At 44.1% G+C, this 21,817-nt stretch overlaps 1 protein-coding gene across 2 annotated transcripts in view; it reads left to right on the top strand.

Annotated features, from left to right (window-relative positions):
• The window catches only part of IRF7 (interferon regulatory factor 7), a 28,091-nt gene extending 6,285 nt beyond the window's left edge, over window positions 1-21,806 (top strand). Inside the window, exons 3-12 of one of the 2 annotated variants that reach the window (XM_063117073.1) lie at window positions 1,328-1,490; window positions 2,516-2,711; window positions 4,592-4,683; window positions 5,776-5,827; window positions 8,293-8,418; window positions 8,565-8,786; window positions 9,485-9,691; window positions 11,005-11,394; window positions 13,520-13,635; window positions 14,801-21,806. In XM_063117073.1, coding sequence (XP_062973143.1) covers window positions 1,328-1,490; window positions 2,516-2,711; window positions 4,592-4,683; window positions 5,776-5,827; window positions 8,293-8,418; window positions 8,565-8,786; window positions 9,485-9,691; window positions 11,005-11,394; window positions 13,520-13,635; window positions 14,801-14,938 — 1,702 coding nt within the window. In that variant the 3' untranslated portion in view covers window positions 14,939-21,806. Of the gene's footprint in view, window positions 1-1,327; window positions 1,491-2,515; window positions 2,712-4,591; window positions 4,684-5,775; window positions 5,828-8,292; window positions 8,419-8,564; window positions 8,787-9,481; window positions 9,692-11,004; window positions 11,395-13,519; window positions 13,636-14,800 lie in introns of both variants that reach the window. The other variant, XM_063117072.1, reaches the window with a different exon arrangement.
• Window positions 21,807-21,817: the final 11 nt, after the last annotated feature.

Below are 21,817 nucleotides of genomic sequence, written 5' to 3'. Positions count from 1 at the left end.
GGTGGATGGAGTCTCCCTTTCTGCTGTAATAGCATCTAGAGGCCACTTTCCTCTCCTCTGCTCCTTTTACCCTTTGCTGTTATCATTTTATATTCTGCGGACAGCTAAAGTAACCTCTCTAAAGCCAAGGAGGTATAGAAATGCAATGAGTAAATAAGGAGGTACGCTATTCATAGTAAAACCCAGCATTGGCATTGTGCTGAATGTAAACTAGTGATACGTTGTAACCACCTACCTTGCAATACAAACTTGTCTTGCTCAGAATGCAGGGTGCAATACAAAGCGAGCACCTTCTCACCCCAAAATTCTTCTCTGGCTCCAATTTTAATCTGAACTGGTGCCTCCCCTGCAAGCCTTCTATCCCCATCCCTGTTTTTTTCAGGCGCAACTGGGATTCTGCCATTGCAGAATTCCAGGAGGGAGCTCTTTCCTAAATTTAGTGTGTGGTGCGTGTAGGTAAGGTAATTTAACCCCAGTTCCAAATCTAGCAAATTGAAACTAATGATGAAATGTATAAAAAATGAAATGCATACTTCTGTCCTGACAAAAGAATATGCATTGTAAAGGGCAAAATTACGTAACAATTCTGCATTGCTTTAATTAATGTAATGGTCTCAAAAATGTTTAATGTCCATCACCTGTAAAAATCCAGTTTCACAATCTTATATGTTAGAGCAGAAAAGTGACTTCCTCTTAACAGGCTAGGGTTTTTTCCCCCTTTAATAAAGTAGGCTGCAGAAAAAGGACGGATTGCTCTGTTGCTTGTCCATTTGGTTTCCAGGCTGGCTATAGAGGAAGAGGTTTGCCTTCCTCCATGGGCAGCATGGAAATGCAGCAGAGAGAGGCCCTCGTCTGCCAGCCCGCTCATGCGCCTGCATGCACTTGCCTATGGCGATCAGTTGAGTATTGAAACTTAACAAGGCAAATACTTCCCAGCAAGTATTTGCTAAACATTCCCACCACTTTTATGATTCACATTGCAACTGAAGTCCACGTCTAACTCAACTACAGTCCCTCAGTTATTTGACCTTTTTCAACCTTGATCCTGTTAATGAGCTGCTTATACTCATGGGCCTTTTCTGCTGTAGTCTCCACAGAGCTATAACATGAATGTATTTTTATGACCTTTGCAGGTTGGGAAAAGGTTTGACATCAAACTGCCGGAATGAAGTACCTTTGAAAAAACACTATGGAAATTGTCATCTCCTTTGTGTAGGATACTTTATTCTGCCAGTGTTCTGCGGCCTGCGTTGCATGGCCATCCATCATCCTTGACCTTACTGCTTGTCGGGTATTATTCCTCCAGTGTTTTTCTCTGCCTTTTCAGGGGACATCAGAAGGTTGGTTTTTTCGACTGGCTGGTTAAGGAGATCAGCAGTGGAAAGTATAAGGGGTTATACTGGCTCGATGAGAACCACACCACCTTTCGTATCCCTTGGAAACACCATTCAAGGAAGGACCTTGTGGATATGGATTATAAGATTTTCCAGGTATGGGCTTCTTTCACTAAGGGTAGTGGCTTCTAGTACATCCTTGCCATGCCAAATATTCATACTCGTCGATATAAAGAACAGATGTGTAGCACTTTTGCAGGCTATGTCATAAGCTTTCATGGTCTATCAGATGCTGAGGAAGGCCTTTGAATAAACTACAGGCCAAAACACGTTGGGCTTCGTGAAAATGAATTATTTGCCCGTTTCTCCTTTTTTCTGACCTATCAGGTGCTGCAACAGATTAACATGGCTGCCCTTTTGGAAATACTTTGCTATGCACATAAAGAACCCATTTTTAGTAACCAAGCACCCTGCCCCAGAATAAGATCCTGCAGTTGCCTTTGGATGATACATAAGGGTAGGGTTTTTGCACGTTCGTTTGTATGCACAGTGGGAACTATCACACATACCAAAGAATCTGGATTGTGGTGAGGGAACATGAGGCCACCCTAACAAGTACTTTGAAACTGAGTCCCATTGTAAATCTGCCTAAAAGTGCAGCTTTAGGGGCAACCTAGACCTGATGTTTCTCAGGTAGCTTGCTCGTACATCATTGATTTTTCTTTAACAAATAGCTGGCATGGAGGGTCTGAGCCAGATCAGGACTGTGACATGAGGAGAGGGGGGCTTTAAACTTTTGTGGTTCTATCTGGATTGTGTGTGCGTGCACACAACTATTCACAACAGGAGGACAGCTCCCCCTGGTGCAAATGAGAACTTTCTCCCTCTTGTGAATAGCAGGCGTGGCTGGAGCAAAGGAGTAGAAAACCACCCCTTGCACCATGGCCCCAGTCAGGCTCCCTCCCATGCTAGCTATTTGTTAGAGAAAAACCAATTCAGCAAAAGACATGGCAAATGTTATGTCTGGTTTGGCATTTGCCTTATTCCAGTTGCCCACCTAGTACTGGTGGCTGGAATAGGCACATGGAGCAGGAATTCCAGCAATGTGAGGCCTGACTTTTGTCAGAACAGTTCATTTCACATTTTCCCATCTCTTTTGTCCTTTGCTTCCATGTGGAAAGGCGTGGGCCATGTTCAGTGAAAAGTACAATGAAGGTATTCGAAACCCATCCAGATGGAAAATCAACTTCCGCTGTGCCATGATGAGTACAAAGAGATTTGAAGAAGTCAAATTGAATAACCCCGACTATCACATGTACAGAATCATCCCACCAAAATCCAACACCAAGGCAGCTGCCAACTGCCCTGCTAATACGAGTAAGGACAATGGGGATGCATGGTTAGACTTTGCAGGAGTTGCTCCATGTTCTTTTGTAACAGGGCAGACAGAGGGGTGGCTCTTTTCCTGTAGGGAATGGTGGGAAGAGAGAAAGAAGCCTAGAATTTTAAAAAGGTGCACTTTAAAAGCTAATCAAGGACATTGATCTCAGTGTGTCCACCGTGGGCTGGCAACATCCTTGATTACATTTTGCCATGTGCTCCCTTCCCCCAGGCAGCTGGGTGTTCAGCCTCTACACAAAGACCATCTACACATACGTACTCATGTACAGACTGTTGGAGGAGGCTGTACATGCATGCATCGGTGTGCATGAAGGGCTTGTTCATAGAATCCTAGAATAGCAGAGTTGGAAGGGGCCTACAAGGCCATCAAGTCCAACCCCTGCTCAATGCAGGAATCCACCCTAAAGCATCCCTGACGGAAGGTTGTCCAGCTGCCTCTTGAAGGCCTCTAGTGTGGGAGAGGCCACAACCTCACCAGGCAACTGATTCCATTGTCGTACTGCTCTAACAGTTCAGAAGTTTTTCCAGATGTCCAGCTGGACTCTGGCTTCCTTTAACTTGAGCCCGTTATTCCATGTCCTGCACTCTGGGAGGATCGAGAAGAGATCCTGGCCCTCCTCTGTGTGACAACCTTTTAAGTATTTGAAGAGTGCTATCATGTCTCCCCTCAATCTTCTCTTCTCCAGCTAAACATGCCCAGTTCTTTCAGTCTCTCTTCATAGGGCTTTGCTGATGCCAAGCACACAGTCACTGAACTGTGTAGCTGTTGTTCATGTGGAGGGTAGAGTTTGTCGTAGGGTTGTGCAAGGGTTGTTTAACCCTTGCGTAACCCTCCATGGCTGGGTTCACACAACATGCCTCAGCCCCATTGGGGGTTGCATGTTCAGAATGACGCCTGGCATAACACCGTAGGCTATCGTAGCTTAACTAACCCATTGTGTGCCCAGCGTGTCATGCGTACTGGAGCAGTTTGTCACCAGGCTCCAAATTCCATTTTATTCAGATTTACATATGAACGAGCATGCTTAGAATTGTGTACTGGGTTGTCTAGCTTAGACTTGATAACACCTGAAGTGCAAACCTGACATGGCTTGATTGAAGAGCACACTGGATTGTAAGGCTTATGTTTTGGCTTTTAAAATGCTGGGTCTAATGAACCTTATTAGCTAGGACAATAGCCAACACTGTCCATATCCCAGTGGGGCCCACCTCTTGTGCAATGGGGATTGAGCACTTTGGATAAAAACTGGGAATGTGTGGAAATGCTCATTTCCGGAATGGGGCAGGTTAGTGGAGCTTACATAACAGAGCTCCACCGACCTGGTCTGATCCGGAAATGAGCATTTCTGCACGTTTTGGGGGTTTGCTTTATGAAGTGCTAAATCCTTGTTGCACAAGCAGTGGGTTGTGTAGTGGAATTTGCGGGAGTGCAGCAACTTCGTTGGATATTGCTCCTAGAGCAGAACGTGAGATGGAAGAAGAGTGAATTAGCCACAATTATAAATATATAGGTTCCACTTTGAGTGTCAAGAAATCCAAAATTAGAGTGTGTGTCGACATCGTAATGGTTATGCTGATGTGACAGACTTTCTAGACTTGGACAAACATGGTTGCTAAAATGCCTAATCCTGATGCAATATGATGCTGGGAGACTAGCAGATTGGCAGAAGATGCTATCCAGCGTCTTACAAAAAGTGGACAATAAAAGCTCAGTACATTTTACATTAAGTATCTAAAAACAGACATTTGAATTTAAAGTGATACTCCCAAATTTAGTTCTTCATAACCAAGGTATGAGAGTCAGTACCACCCCTGATTAGATCTTCACCCTACAAATGCTGTTTTTTCTGTTTAAGGCAGTGCGAGTGACCATGAAGATGATCCATTGCATATCAGCCCATACAGTGAAAGAGCCCCAACTCTATTCCAGTCTAAACCACCACTGCAGGTACAAAACCACTAGGGCATGATTGAGATTGTTGGGTTTAAGGGACTTCAAGATCTGTAAGATCTAAATTGGTCGAGATTGACCTGTATGTTATCCTGAAAATCTTTGATTTTACATTATTAGATCTCCAGTCCAGGGACTTACAATAAATCTGTTAAACATTCAAAAACTATATCAATGCAAAGATTATTTGGGGTGTTTCCTGTTATGGTTTAAGCAACCCCTTTACTCTAGCAGGGGAGGAGTTGTGAAACAAGACCTTGGAAACATTCCTGGAGAACTGATGGAAAGACTGCCAAATCAAGGCACAGCAGAGATTAGAAGAATCTCTGTCCACAGGGACTTGACAATTAGCCAATTGGTTCAGTCACCCTTCCCAATCTGATGTGTTGGTCTTCAGCTTCCATAATCCCTAAACAGCATGGCAGGTCCTACCTGGGGATGATGGGAATTGAAGGACCCTCCAGTATCAGGCAGTAAGCCTGTATATACTAGTTGCTAGGGAACATGGGTGGGAGGCTGCTGTTGCATTGTGTCCTGTTTGTGGGTACCTGGTTGACAGCTGGTTGGTGAACAGAGCTGGACTAGATGGACCCTTGGTATAATCCAGCGTGGCTCTTATGTTTGTTCTTATGTTCAGAGCTGTTTGGCACCTTAGGAAATCAGGTTATGATGTTGTGTTGTTATGTGCCAAGAGTCTGTCTTCAGGCTTGGATGTGAAAATGCTCATTAGCTTAAACGTGTGAAAACCCAAATTTTAAATGTGGAAAACTCTGTTAAGGGTCTAGCTTCAATGGAAATCTTATTCCTTTCCATCATGAGCAATATGCACATAGAACAATTCAGAAGGAAGGCCCGCATGAAATCTCGCCTTGCTTCCATGCAACTTTAGTTTTAAGAAAACCTAAAATGTGAACCTGTCACTCTATGCCACAAAAGTTGAAAGACGTTGATCACAGAAAAATGGTAAAGGATTGTGGGATAAGCTACAACAGTGCTACCTAAAATATGCTCAAAGCAGCATATAATTAACCTTTTTTGCATGGCATCTCCTCAATGTGTGACAACACTTTTTATTTGTCTGGTTCACAGCAAGATATAAATACTGCCTTTAAAACTCTGTCATTAGAAAATCCAGTCCCAGGTAAGCTGACCAAACTTCTGAATGCTCATTTTTCATAGTTTATTACTACAAATGTCAATGGGAGCAGCTGCTTAGAATATTTTCTTACTAGACTGGTATGTTAGACTCTAAGTCTAACAGCTACAAGTATTAAACAGTGAGTCTTTTCAAATAATTGCTCTTCTGGTGGAAAGACTACTGGAGAAATGTCTATCCCTATAGGATTACCACATACCCAGTAATTGAAACATAGATTTAGTTAAATATTGAAGGTTCCTACATTAATCTTTTTTTTAAAAAAAATGCATGCTTTAAACCCTTTTATGCCTCCAATCTTATGGAAATGGCCATTTACGGCAGCCATTGTGCGCAAAATCAGATCTGCGCACTTTTGGAAGACCAGTTTTTACAGGAAATGCCAACTTGCAAGGAGAAATGGGCAGCTGCAGGGTGCTTTCACCCCATGCTGGGTCCAGGGATAACCAGACCCAACTAGATGCCTGTGACATCTCTGGCTCTAGTTCATAGATCAAAAGTTGTTAAATTAGGTTTGAATTGTGTTTATTTGCACTAGTTTACTTATGCAAGTAATCACTTGCTCTTCATTTTTGGGTTGGGATACATTTCCTTTTGGGGTTGGGACATCTAGTTCAGCCATTTTAAAGATAGCTATGGTGTCCTTTTGCATGTTGCTTACTGTGAAAAATGAAATTGCTGCAATGGTGCTTGGATGCTTGAAAGATGACTCAGTATATCTGTAGAAGCTTAGGGCACAACCCTGTGCGTGTGTTTAGACAGAAAAAAAAGCCGTACGACACCCAGCATTTCCCAGTTAGCGTGGCTGGCTGGGGAATGCTGGGAGTTGAAAGAGTTTGAAGTGCCAGCACTGCACTTCAAATGGCTCTGATGCAAATGAGCAGCTCTCTTTGTCATTTACTTGGGATCCACAGCTGACTTACTGGCACTTTGCTTGGTGAGAGGGGACAGGGACTGATCTATGCTTGTGAAATGCCAAGTTGTAAGGCAGGAAAAGGTCAGTTATGACAAAACATCTGTACCAGAAGTGAGACTGACCAATAGACTGGAATAAGAGGCCTTAATATTTGTTTTTAGACCAAGGTTGTCAGTGGTTAGGGCTACAGCTTCAGTTAATCCCAAACCTACAGAACTCATTCAATATCCTCCTGGATCATATTCAGAATCTTGAACCCTTTATTTACATTTTAATCTCTTTAAAGAAATGACCAAGGAATGGTCAGTCAGTCTCATGTAAACTAACTAAAGTTGACCATTCTGGGGTAATACCAACACCAGTTGCATATTGCTAACTCTGAAGAACCTTGGCCAGGTTAATAAAAATTCTTAAGTTTAATAGATTAAATATAAATTGCTATTTAGAATGTTGTATTATTAGATTAATTAAGATTATCAATAACCTTCAATGTTAAATTGGCACTTCTTATTTTATCCATTGCCTTTCTGTTCACTGTTTTAATATTTTCTGAAGGTGGTATATTTGCACAAGATTTGATCTTTATTGTAAATTGTTCAAGTAGAAATATAGCACTGAAAACTTCCTAGATTGCTTGATTTATGACTCCAGTCCTATACAGGCATTTGGCTGCAGCCCAGTTACAGCTAAACTTGTTGTGCTCCATCAGGGAATCAGTTATCTTCCTTATAAGCTGCCAGCAGCTATAAGGAAGAAATTAAAATGGAGGGGGCGAAAGAAGTTTGTGGAGGGTGATTAAATCCTTTGCTGTGCTGAAGCTACTGAATTTCTGCAGAAGCCAAAAGTTCCAACTCAGGGCAGTAAAATCAGATGCAGGGAGCTCTTCCTGCCCTTTCCTCTTCAAAATTTCATTGCAAGCAAGCTGTAGAGAGCATGTAAGAGTAGAAAAGTAGGGAGAACTGAACAGGCTGGAAGGAAAGGTGGCAGTCTCCTCTCTAGTTTAAAAGGCCAGTGCCTTCATACAACACTCCCTATTGTCTGCTATGGGAGTGAATTGTAAGGTCTCTTAGGAATTGCAAGGCTACTGAGCTCAGAGGGAAGAAACAGGCTTGTATTAAGGCAGGTGATGGAATTGAGGCAGCTCGAAAGTTCAGGGTGTACATACCCAGCTATGACTTCCTCTAACAGCGCCCATGACTAGAGGTGTCCGAAGTCCATTCCTTAGAGTCGGGAAGTAGTGGCAACTCCTGGCAGTTGCGTGGATAAGGTATAGAGTCTGAGGCAGTGGGTCCACTTCAGAAAGACTAGGGACTAAATTTGGATGCCTCCCTGGAGTTCTCACTGGAGGCTTCAGTCTCTGAGGGCTTCTGGACCTTGGGCCATGGGAGATGGGATGTGCATGAACATGTTGCCCTGTCTCCAGACTCCCCTTGGTTGTGTGATAGGTCTTTGCATATTGATTGTGAAGGTCCGGGTTGGTGGTCCTGAGAGGTGACAGAGTGGGTACTAACGTGCAAATGTGTGTGCACTATAGTGCCAGATGGGAACACAGCGGAAAACCTCAACGAGCCCGGAGGTGATCTACTCCATTGTATTATGCAGCAAGCCAACCTGAATGCACCATTCTCATGGTCTCCTGCTCCAGTTGCTCATTCTATAGGTAGGTCTAGATGTGTGTTCGACAATCTCTTCCTGTGCCTATGCTTCAGTCTCTGGGCTTTAAACCTGTCTCTCCCATAAGCAGTATGTTCTGAGTTATCTTTTCCAGTTAGTGACTTTGTTTTTTCTTCCTCCACAATGCGCCAGGGGAAGCTTCATATGAGCAAAGCAGTGTGTATGCAGTCCAAAATAGCTGCCTACTACTAGGGAATAGAACAGTGACTGAACCAGTGGCGATTAATGGTTATGAAGAACCTTCCAGGTGGCTGGCTGAAAACACGCCAAATGTGGGTTCCCAGGCGGCCGTCCCTCTTCCACTGCAGCATGCTCAGCAAAACTCTCAAGACACAAATCAAATTAACCCTGTGGGTGAGTAATGTACTCTGCTGTCTGTATGTCAGAATTGAACCCAGTTGGAGAATGATGCCGAAAAGGAACATACCAAGTTTCACTGGGATATTTCAGTGAAGAAAGATCTGCATTTAATTCTTCAAATATGCTGTCATAATATTGTTTTACTTAAAATCCATACAATATACATTGAAGGGAGATATTGTGTTGGATCTAGATTCAGTCATATTTATAGTAGATCCATTGAGGTCAATAGGACTTAAGCTAGTTCCTGACAAAATGCCAAACAGGCACGTTAAACCTAAGTCCCCGGTTTACTTGGGCAACAGACAGAAGCAGGTGATTAACCAAGGTGAGATACACGCATGGTGTGTTCTTTAATGTAATACCTGTTGAAATTGATTGGATGTTGAAATCATGAGTGGCATAGCCAATCCCGCAGCGACGATATTGAAAGAGGGAGGGGTCTACAGGAGCAGCACTTCCTTCATAGCCCAATTTGGTTAAAGCAGCCCTCCTCCAACCTGGAGCCCTCCAGATGTGGTGGACTACAACTCCCATTATTCTGTTGGCTATGGTGGGTGGGGATGATGGGAGCTCTGGTCCTAACACTGCTGGCGGGGCCACCAGGTTGGGAGAGGCTGGGCTAAAGCATAGTTATCGGTTGCAGCTACAAGCATGAGAATATCCAAGGTTTTTCTGTTCTGTACTAGCAGAAGTCCTCTACAATAATGGCTGCTTCATTGAAAATATGTTCATGAATGAAGAGCCTCAGGGTGACGAGGTGATGAACAATGCCACAAGGAACAACTATCAGCCAACAGGCCAGCAAGTTATGATGCAGCAGAACATATTTGCACACTCAGTTGTCGCCCCAATAGAACAACCCCCAGTCATCATTGCTCCACCACACAACAACTCAGGTCAGTGAAATGCATCTTCCTTGGGTTCATGAGGGCAACAGGTCCAGCTCTCCAGGCTGTTTTGCCCTGGAAGGTGGCCAAGAAATGTTTTGAATACATAAATAATGGCTAGAGGAGAAATATTTGTGGTTTTTGATTGACTGGGCTGGGAGTAGGGGGGTCCAGCTGAGTACTCAATAGGGAGTACTTTAACCCTTAAAGCCCAAATGTCAGGCAGAACATAGTATTATAAAGCTCACTCAGTGATCCTGCTTCGGAGTGGTTGCGAGGGTAACGTGAGGTGGGGGTAATGTGGGGTGATGGGGAGAAGATACATATACCTCCCTGAGCTTGGAGGAAGGGTAGGCTAAAAATGTGTTAATGGGGGGGGGGGGGGAAGAGCCAGAGAATGGGGGGGGACGACACAAGGGCTGACTGAAGTTATGACAAAAGACCGATTTCACATCTTGGCTGATAGAAGAGATCTCAAGATCTCGCACATTTTTGGGGCAGCTGTTGAGCTGGCCTAATCAATGCAACACACGAATAAAGATTTGGGTCCCCCACCCCCCATGGCCAACATTGCTGCCTTTGACATCTACCCTCCACTGGTAAGTGAGTTTGTTAATCGCCTATAATGTGTGATGCACAGAGACAACGAAGAAGAAAGACAGGTTGCTTACCTGTATGCAGTTCTTCTAGTGGTCATCTGTGCATTCACACAATCCCCCCACTGCTTTAGTGCCGTTCTCTCGATTCCGAAGTTGGATCGTCCTCCTTCGGTTCGGAGACCACACTAACAGTCTCCATGATCTGAAGGACTGGGCAGGACCCCGATTTAGGCAAGCATAATAGACGGTGGGGGAGGGTTCCCACCAAAAATGATCCTCCCCTTTGGAAGCTTCCCAAATTAAGGTTCTGCGCAGATGATCACTTGAACTACAGTTACAGGTAAGCAACCTGTCTTTATCGTGTTGTCTGCCGGGCATCTTTGACTACAGCGACCACAGAGTCCCCTGGCAAGACAGACCAAAGCAGCAACTGCTGATCTAGTCCAACCAGCAGAACTTGCAATGGCTGATGGGATACCAGCGGGAGGACTGAGGGGGAGAAGAGGGGGAGATGTGTCAATCAAACACACCATTGACTAATGGTTGACTTGACGCTGGCCTTTAATCCACACCACAGTTGCTTATAATCATGTTGTGTGGGGAGTACCCTCTCGATAATTAACAGTAGAGTTGAACATTAACCCACCATTGACTAATGTGTTGTCCGAATGCAGCCAGTGAGATTCTACCCAGTAGATTAAGCACAATTTGTGTCTCTTGCAGCAGGAACAAACCCTCTTAACCTACATGTCTCTATCTACTACCGAGGGAAGCTGCTGGATGAATCTGAAGTGAACATGAGCAGTTGCATGTTCACCTCCAACTACTGTCATCACAACTACGATGTGCTCGACAGCCTGCAGATAATAAAGTTTCCAACCCCGGAGAACCTGCCTGATCAGAAGCAGGTTCAGCACACCTTGACTCTGCTGCAGAATGCAGGTCTACTACTTTATCAGAAGAATAATAAGATCTGTGCCAAGCGTTTTGGTAAATGTAAGGTCTTCTGGGCCTTCTCCAAGCAGCTGGATAACATGACTGAGCATCCTGAACCCAGAGTGTTGCCACGGGAGGAAGACACCGAGATCTTCAGCTACGAAAAATTTGTGCAAGGTGAGTCTAAGTAGATGGTGCTTCCTCTTGGACAGGGGTGCAGAATCCAGGCCCAGGGGACAAATCTGGTCCTCTGAGGTTCCCCAGATGTCCAGGCTCTCTTTCCCTCCACCACTGAGCATTTGATGTTTCGTGTGGCTTTTGTGCAGTTTTTTTTTCTCGTTTCTAAAATGCTGAGATGCCTTTCCTAAACTTAGGGCCTGGCAGCTACAATATGTTGGTATTTTGGCTCCTCCCTTTTGCCTTTAGCCTCACCTACCGCTGAAATGCCCCCCCCCCCCAACAATAAAAGTTTGTTTGAAATGGAATTTGGCCCTCGGAGTGAAAGAGGTTCTGCACCCCTGCTCTATGGGCACCAAATAAAAGGTTTTGAGTTGATTTTGCACAGCTGTTTACTATTTAATTATTTATTAAAAAATTATATTCTGAAATCCCTTTTTTTCCTGCCATTGAAGTGCTTGTAGATTGTTTGTAGAAATTGTATCGGGCCAGGAGGCTTTGAATTGCAGTCTTGACACCTGTCAAAACATCCCCAAAGCCTGTTACAGTGCCATCTAAGATTGATCCTGGGACTTTAGCATTGTAATTTGCTTGTTGTAAAACAGAAATGAAAACAGGTGTGTGGTTTGGCCATCACACGCACTTCCAAAGCCGCTTCATACAGGTGGATGGTGTTGGATATTACCAATAGGCTGATATTTTCGTCTAATCCAGCTGTTGTACTCTCTGTGTTTGCTGTGTCTCAGTATGGCCTTGTTCAGACAACACAGTAAGCCAAGGTTGGGCCACTAACCCTTCTGCAGCAAATAGTTAATGAGCATGTTGGAACCGTGGTTACTTAGCCATCATGGTTAGGGATGATTCAGATGATGCATTAAGTCATAGTTCACATGATATGCTAAGCCATAATGTTTAGTTCAAAATGCTTAACCACCGTGGCTTAGCATGTTGTCTATAATAGTGGGGCTGATATGGTTGAGAGTGTTGAAGCAATTTTTATCATCCTGTAAATCTCCTCTTTGTTTTTTATTAAGAAAACCAAGATGCTAGCCCATAAGGCTTCAGAGTGTGCAGGCAGTGACTGCAAGAGCTGATTTAGTCAAAGAGCACATCTATTGACCTGCAGTCATGGCATCCATGAGCTGAAGAAATCTGTTGCTTTCCACATGACTAGCAGAGTAAATTATGAATAATATGCCAACATATGTCTACTTCATACCTGTGCCTTGCTATATGGCTCCTTGTTCTATTTGGGATACATACAGTCCTCATTCGGCCTCCTTCTACTTAAGCTGTCGTCTTGCAGCCATTTCATTCCGGTTGTAAAACTTGCAACCTTTTGAATTAGGCAACACAGCTCAGGGTAAGGGGCAAATGCGGCTAAAGATCTATAAAAGGTTAGATCCAATAATACTACTTAGTCTGGATCTGACCCTATATAACAGTCAATTTAGTTGCATCCAGGTCCCATTGAAACCAATGGGGGCCAATCAGTCATGTTTCAAGTCCCATTGATTTCAGTGGGAAATAAGTGCAGCTAACTTAGTCTGGATATAACTCCTAGTGTCTTAAAGTATTAAAAGCAGATGACAGACACTATTTCAGTAGTGCTTACAACAATTCTGTAAAGTAGGTCAGTATTTTCATACTTGTAGATAGGAGAGTTGATTGACTTTCCAAAGGCCATCTATTGCTGAAGTGACATTTCTTGGCTTGGGGCATTTCCTTTGTTTAGCAGTCCCTTTTGCTGATGAAACTACACTAGTAGTACTGCACAAATTCAAAGCTGTCATTTAACAAAAGCATGTGCATAAAATCTCCATGTGTTGCTGCCTTTGCAAACTGGGTTACGAGTTTATTGACATCTGAAAATCGCTGCTGCCTATATTATCCTGTCCCAATGGTGTTTCCGCGTATGAAGCTTAAATCTGTCTGTGCTTATTTTGAATTCTGGATTGGCTGGAATGCACATGCTAACCTGCCTTAGTCTTCACACACAATGCAAACCATTTGGAAGATTCTCAAATGGCTTTTTAGTAAAACATTTGAAAACTTACTGATTTCACCCTGCTTTTTTGTTCATGGACACCACCACGGTGGCTTACAAAATCTTTCTCTTTAACAGAGCTGAAGGATTTCCGGGAGAGTCGCCGTTCTTCCCCTGACTACACCATCTACCTGTGCTTTGGCCAGTGTTTTTCTGCTGCCAAACCTAAGGAGTCCAAACTAATCTTGGTGAAGGTGAGTGAGCAAAGAGGATCCTCCCAAGTCAGGGGTGGGCAACTTGTGGCCCTCCAGATGTTTCGGCCTACAATTCTGATCATCCCTAGCCAACATATGGGCAATGACGGCAACTGTAAGCCCAAATATCTGGAGGACCACAGGATGCCCACCCCTGGTTTAAGTTAAAAACAGCAAGTGCTATCTCCAGAATAGAAGTACTTGCTGGTCCATTTGTAGAAGCAGAATTATTTAAGGCCGTCTTACCAATTAACCTTGGCCAGTGTGGTGTAGTGGTTAGAGTATTCAACTGGGACTCTAGAAACCTGGGTTCTAGTCTCTATGAAGCTCATTGGGTGTCTTTGGGCCAGCCACTAACTCTCAGCTTAACATACCTCACAGGGTTGTTGTAAAGATGAAAAAAATGGAGAGGAGGAGGACCATATAAGCCACCTTGGGTTCCTTGCAAGAGGGAAAAAGGCAGGATATAATGTAGTAATAATGATGGGGCTTGGCCAGTTCCTTGCCATAGTCAAGAAGTATAAACCCTTCCTTCTCCAGCCTTTGCTGCCTGTTGCTCTCATGAGCCCATGGAGGCTGTATTGATTGGCCTGCCTTGTTCTGCAATGGAGTGGTCCTGAGAAGGGGCTGATCTGTAGGGGATGCACAAATACGTTCTGTTCTACCGTGGCTTGTGGGCAGCTGATAGACATTCCTTGTGGCATTGCTAAATCACTCCTTCCTACTGGAGGGAGAAATGGTTTCATCTGTGTCCTTTTGGCACATGCTTATGCCTTTGGCTCACATTTTTGGAGTGCCAGCAGATAACAGAGCCAGACTCACCTTTCTCCTCGTTGTTTGGCTAACTGCTTTTAGGCTAGAGACAGACAACGGTTGAAGAGGGGTGGAAGAATAGGAGTCATTTCTCTTGTCCTGCTGTTGCCTCTAGTGAAAACATGTTTTGCAGTGTTTCCTCATCGCATTGCTAAATCACTCCGTTTTAAACTTGTCTTTCAAAAGACCATTTTGGTATTATCTTTGACTCTCAGTCCCTAGCAGTCGACATCTTTGCTTGATAATGGAGGCGCATATAATTTGGTGGGTGTGTTGAGGAAGAGTGTGTGTGAGTGTAAGTAATATATCTCTGTAAGTGGATGGACTTAACTGGCTTCTATGTCTCTTACAGTTGGTGCCAAAGCTTTGTAAAGACTGGCATGAAAGGGCGCAAAGAGAAGGAGCTTCGTCCTTGAACAGTGAATGCAGCTTACTATTCTCCAACAGCCTACCTGAGATGATGGAATATCTAAGTAGCATCTTTATGTAGACTGAGGAGGCACCTTGAGGGCTCTGTTCCCTGTCAACAGCTGAAGTAGTAGGACCTTGTGTTTTGAGAAGTGGGAGGTGGTGGCTTTCCCCGTTCGGCTTACACAAAGTAGTATAATTCAAAACCACTTTATCAGGTCTGAGTATTTGGTCAGCCTACGTCACTTGTGCTAATAGTAGGGCTACCATTAATCTGAGGTGAGAACTGCATGTTGTCACACTACAGGGACACAAATAGAAAATGGCGTCCTTCCTAGTAGCCAGTTGGAACTCTCCCCCATTACACAGCACCATATTATGAACCCCACCACACCCCTGCCAGTGGCAGCTGGTGGTATGGTTTGGAAGTGAGGGGACTCTTACCGTAGGATCTTGTCATGGGGCCAGCACTTTTGGACATTCCATGGGAGATCCTGGCAACAGGAATACAACTAAATCTATTTCATGTATTTTGCCGGCTCCCCATAATGTATATGCATTCCAGACTGATTATCCAAAGGTTTGGGATGTTACCCTTTCTCCTTGCAAGTGAGTCTTAACTTCTCAGATCTGCCTGGGATGGGATACTGATCAGGGCTGTGTGTACTCCACGCTTAAAAAGAAAAAATAATTTTACACCCTGCAACCCAAAGGCAGGGACAAGGCAAGTTTGCCACATTTGCAGAAGTTGTTCAGGCTTTGCTAGCGGCGGGGGAAGTCAGGAGATTGCCGCCCAGCTCCTGACCCCTGGGAACCATAACTCTGCCTCCTTCCTGGTTTCTGACATCTTGGCAGGCACACTTTCTACTATAGCAGGGGTGGGGAACCAATTGTGTTACAGCTCTCATCATCCCTGACACTGGCCATGTGGGCTGGGGCTGATGGGAGTTGAACTCCAACAGCATCTGGAGGGTCACAGATTCCCATCCCTGAACTACATCTGCATAGCAAAAAAAAAAAAAACCTGAAATGATGAAAGCTGCTGTTCTCGAGAAGCAGAGTTCTGTGCCCAGCATCACATTCTCCTGCTAGCAGACTGTGGAACACACACACACACAGCCCTGGTTATGATGGTTGTTCAGGTGGAAGAAGACCTTCTTTTTGTGCTGATCTCTTCCCTCAGCCCAAGGCAGGTAGCTGCTTCTATTGCCATTTCTCTCTTTCCTCTCCCCCACACCTTTGTGTATTGTGCACAAAGATTAACGCATCTTTTGGTGCAGATTGTGCGAGTATTTTACTTCACAGTAAATTTGGCCCTGCTACAGGGGCCAAGAGCTTGTCGGGTGCATGGAGTGGGCCAGCCTGGACTTTGCTACCTGGTGAAGCCAAAGGGACACACTTGGGTTTTGCCTCTATACATGAAGCCTGACAATATTATTATTATTATTAACTGCATTAGTTCAACTGCATTAAGTTTGAGGAGGCACAATGCTACTGAGACTGCAGCCCCAATCCTTTGCCGAGACAAACAGAGCAGTCATGAGGTCTCTCTCTAGAGCCATCAGGGTGTGACTTAAGAGTTCTGTGCATCCTTTGCAGTCTTGCTGAGATACAGGCTCAGAGATGTGCATGCCAGCATCCCCTGTGATGGGGTATACCCATCACAGCATCCAGTATCAGAGGCAGTAAGCCTTTATGCACCAGTTGCTGGGGAACATGGGTGGGAGGGTGCTGGTGTGGTGTCCCTGGTCAACCACTGTGTGAACAGAGTGCTGGACTAGATGGACCCTTGGTCTGATCCAGCAGGGCTCTTAAGTGATGGGGACAGTTTGATGCCCCTCAGGAAACCACCTGTGTAGGTCAAAGCACAGACTGACTTCGTAGTCCCTGCCATCTGCCATATGGACTGCAATGATTACATATGGTTAATGGGTACAATTCCCTTATGTCAGGGGTGGGCAATTTGTGGCCCTTTGATGTATGAGTCCCATCAGCCCTAGCTAGCATTCTGGGATGATGGGAGTTGTAGGCCAAATACCTGGAGGGCCACAAGTTACCCACCCCTGGCTTAAGTGGAAGCTGTGCCAGTTTGTCCCAGTACAAGAGGCTTGGTCTAGGGGAGGGTGTCCGAGTGCTGCTGCTCCTCATAAACCTGGCATGAAAAAGCACTGGGGGTGTGGCAGGGCTCTTGCTGACTGAGGAAGGGAGCCCTACACATGAGGAGAGGAAGGTTGGATCCTTGCTGTCCTCCTTACCCTTTGCATGTGGAAATGCAGCTGTGTGCAGAACCCTGATTTTTCCAGGGCTCTAAATTTCTGGGAGAAGCGCTGCAGCTAGGGGGCAGCTCTGGTCTGCAGGCACCCCGTCCTCTGTGCATAGGGAGGGGGGGTGGACCCTGCATGCTTATCCCTGCTCCCTCTCCCGTGTAGAGCTTACACAGGAGGAGGACACCTGTTGCTTAGTTTATTAGAAATGAACTTGTCGAGTGGATGCTGGCAATTGCATTCCCCACATCTGAATCTGATGTGGGAGAAGAGGGCAAGAGATTATTAGGTTACCATGTAGATTATTAGGTTACCATGTAGCTACATGCACACTATTATAGCCAGTTAATTATTTTAGATATGGAGTGGTATATAAATATTGTAAATAAAGAAATGATTGAAAATGGGATCTAAGCAAGGACGTGTACAAGTAGAAATCTCCTCTTAAGGGCGGGGAATGGTAAAGCTGCCGACTGCTTTAGAGGATTCACTCCATTTCAGAATATTGAAGCACAATAGAAGGTTCCTTGTAGTCGTTTGTCATTTGACTATGGGTTGGATCCAATGGGGTTCTGGCCCAGGCCTGCTGGCCCTGGTGCAAGTGGCTGGCTCTGCCGGCGCCTCACTCACAGCCCCTACCACCTGCGACTGCTATGCCGTACTTCCGGGGGCGAGCTCTGAAACGAGCGGAAACCTGTTTCTGGGAGGGAGTGCAACCTACCCCTTCCAGAAACGGTTTGGCGCTTGCCCCCGGAAGCGCTACATCGCGGACACCGGTGGTGGGGGCTGTGTGTGTGCACCACCACCAGGGCATTTTTACCCAATGCAAATTAGGGTCATTGGCATTGGAAAATCGTTAGGAAGCACTCTAATTTACTAAATACAAGTAAAATAAACAAAGCTTAAAGTACCCCATGGGGTTTTTTTTTTGGTCCCAATACAAGCATTTGAGATGAAATATTTGGTTGGGGTTGATATAAAGCATACTTAAGGCACAATGCTGCATATTGTTGTGGCCTTGATGTGATTTAAGTGTAATATTATGTAGACTTTTTTATTGGAATACTTGTAAAAATGTAAAAACAATAGCAATATGCTTCCCTTGCATTGATTAAATGTAAGGAAGAAACAAAGGTCCTGAAAACCAATGACACACTAATTCAGCATTCCAGATGCTTTGTATTTTTATTCTGGTGGTTCTTTTTATATTGTATTGTGTATTTGTGCTTTTAACCTGTTGGTTGTCTTACTATGATTTTAATTTTTGTGAACTGCCCAGAGAGCTTCGGCTATTGGGCGGTATAGAAATATAATAAATAAATAAATAAATAAATAAACTCCCAGCATCCTTAATTCAATATGGTTGTCTGGGGATACTGGGAGTTGTAGGCCAGCACCAATCACCTGAAAAAACATTAATTACAACTTTTAAACTGACAAATGTGCCTTATACTATATTTGCTGTTGGCATTCATTTATTGTTATTTATGAAACAAAATTTTCCAGTGGAAAATTTTCTGCCCTGCATCACTGGTGCTGCAGAATTCCCCCCTCCTTTCATCTATACCGTATATTGGCATGAATTCTCTAAGTTAATAAGCAGTCAATAAGAATGCTTGCCTTATACAGTGTATTATTTATACACAGGGTCTGTATTACCCAAATGGGGAGGTCTGCCTGCTTCTCACTAGGGCTAGCTATTTTTTTTATGGCCTGATCATCTTATAAAGGAAATCGTCCATTTAGAGACAATATACCCATCACTTAGCAGGTCAAGCCTACCTTCCAGTTTAGACTGCTCTGATGTCAAAACCTCTGATATCTCCAGAAGCCCTGCTGGCAGGGCAGACATACAGAAGGAATAGCACTCAACGCCGTTCCTCCAATTTTGTTTTGTTTTTTAACTATTGTCCCTTCCATTGTAAGCAATGGGAGGGAGATTTGTTTATGCCGGCTGGCAAAAGTTCTCCCCCATGTTGGGGGCGTGAGGACTTTGGATCCTGTGGCTCCAAAGCCGCCTCCCATCCACCCACACCACAAGCCCCCAATCCTCCCCCTCTCTGATGCCTGAGTGGTAAGCAATGCAGATGCTTTCCCAGCAGGCAGGGGATCTAAGATCAGACCTCCTCCTCAGGGGCCAAAGGATAGCAGCATAAAGAAGCCAAAATCAGTGGTAATGTAAAAACAGATCAGAGGCTATGGAGATCACCAAATGCCACCTCCTTTTTGCCCCCAACATGCAAAGGCTGCCTTTAGGGGGCCATCTTACAAAAGGACAGGAGCTGAAGATTCAAAATAACATTTTGGTTGTTTCTGTCTCAAATTCAGTGCTTTACTGGGAGTGTTCTTGATTGGTTAATAATACCCGCAGGCAGTAGGCTGCATTCAACTTCTGTGTGACCTGTTTGAAAGCCAAGCTTTGATATTTACAATTCAAGTGATCAGAGTTGCTTTCAGGGAATACCCTACAGGCATCTGATAGAGTTCAACCGCTGAAGCAAAGAGTCTCTAGCCCTGAGCCGTGCCTGGACGTGAGATTTGTCTGGGAACTAGCTGTAAGCTGCCAAGATCCTTTTCAGGAAAATGCTCAAGTATCAGGGCAATTTAACATAGGCCCCCTGTAACACTTGTCTTCCATCGATATATAGAATGAAATCTTCATATTTGGAGTTAAACTCCAAACATGATGTATTCCCAGTCCGTCCACATAGTGCACGAGGTTGAAAAGCAAGGAAGCTTTTGCCTCTACAGTTTGTTTCATTTCACTTTTCTAGGAGAGGAGCCTGTTATTTTTGCTTCACATTCCATACTGGATCTGCATGCAGTAAAATGATGTGCATGTATCATGCTCATGGAATCTTGTGCTGGATGCTACCTATAACTCAGAAGCAGCATGGCTCTCACGAATCAGGTTTAAACGCAAGTGAAATGAAAGGGCTGTAGAGCTGTGTTCACTCCCAGTAATAACATTACTTTTTCTATACACAGAGCTAGAAATAGTGTTCAATGGGGCTTACTCCCTAGTAGGTGTGTTTAGGGTTGGGGGCCTTATTCTATAAGGGACCGCAAGGCATTGTTTTGTCTCTTTTGTATACATTGTACAGATGTATGAATTTGCTAGATTCATAAGCAGTCAATAGGAATATTCACCTTACATAATCAAAATGTTACATATGTAATACATACAGCATCTGTATCATCCAAATGGTAGTGCCTTGCAGTAGGACTAGTTATTTTTATGGCCTGATAGTTTTGTTGGGAATCTGTTGACTATATAATAATACACTGTATAAGGCAAACACTTCAAAGCTGACACACCCTCTAAAAGAAATCACGTGTATAGTTTCAATGGTATTGTAAGGAGGCAGAGAGCTTGTTTCATATGTAAACCAGATGTTTCCTCTTATTTATATGGTATAGTTCAATTTTATATTAACACTTGTGTCCTCAACTCAGAGAACAAGAAATGGAATGTGTGTGTGTTTAAATGGGGCTGTTTGTACATAACAACAACCCATTAGTTTAAAAAACAGTGTGGGTTGTTGCGGACACATGGGTGTGCTGCCTCCAGCACGCTCATCTCTTCCACATTGCTGCATTTTGTCAACTCCGCCGTGGGTTGCTGAGCATGACATCTGAACATGGACCGCTGGGTTGCTTAAGGGTTAAACAGCCCAGCACCTATCCCAACAACAAATGGTTTGGATGTTGCACTCCATAACTTACGAGGCAGCTGATTGTGGGTTGCTGAGTAAAAGCAGAAGAGGTGGGTGCACTGCAGGCAGCATGCCCATTCTCTCCTGCCTGTTCATGGGGGTCTACATACAACCAGGTCAATGAGAACTTACAGGATTTGGGGTTTATCCAAACAAAGGTTGCTAAATTCTGGGTTGCCATATAAACCATGGGTTGTTAACCATGAATCACCCACAAAATGTTGTTTAAACCATGGATTGTCGTTACATGTGAACACAGAATCATGGGTTGCTTCACCAGGCTATGGAGGTGGCAGGGAAGAGTGGTTAAAAAACAAAATACCAACCACTCTGCATGCTAGTACTGCAAAGGTATTTGGAATATTGGGAGGGAATGGGTGAAAGAGGAGGGAAACAAGCTGGGGCTTGAGAAAACAAACCAGGGTTTGTTCAATTTTCTTCTAGACAAATCCTGGGTGTGGCAACAATCCATGGGCTAGTGTTATGTGCAAAGCAGATCTAAATGTAATTGCTTGGTCACATGATGCTGAGTTAGCAGCTTCCTGTGGGAAGTATGAAGTCAATTGGACTCCTTACAGTTGCTTACATAAGCTTCCTGTTTATAAAGCTTGTTTTGATGGTAGGGGTTATTTTTTTACTTTATTTACATTTTTTAGAGTCTGGTTCATTGGGAAAGAGCAGAACCAAGAATCTACTGTGCTTGTTCTTTTTCCCCATAATCTTTTCAGCTAAGTATGAATGTTTCAAAACCTAGTTTCTACTTGAGTTGTGACCTGAAAGTTAAGTCCTAGCTCAAGACTTTTGTATGTGGGCACACTAATTTCCTTTGTGTACATTCCAAGTAACAAGAATTTGTGTACAGCACGAAGACAAATCTCTTAACATTTCTGTAACTTATGGACTCACTGTACTGTGGCATCATGTACACATACACCTTGTATCTGTGCAAATAAATAGGCATTCCATAATGTATGAGAGGTT

This window comes from Elgaria multicarinata, chromosome 2, assembly GCF_023053635.1.
Source record: "Elgaria multicarinata webbii isolate HBS135686 ecotype San Diego chromosome 2, rElgMul1.1.pri, whole genome shotgun sequence".
Classification (NCBI taxonomy): domain Eukaryota; kingdom Metazoa; phylum Chordata; class Lepidosauria; order Squamata; family Anguidae; genus Elgaria; species Elgaria multicarinata.
This window is presented reverse-complemented; position numbering and strand designations above follow the sequence as displayed.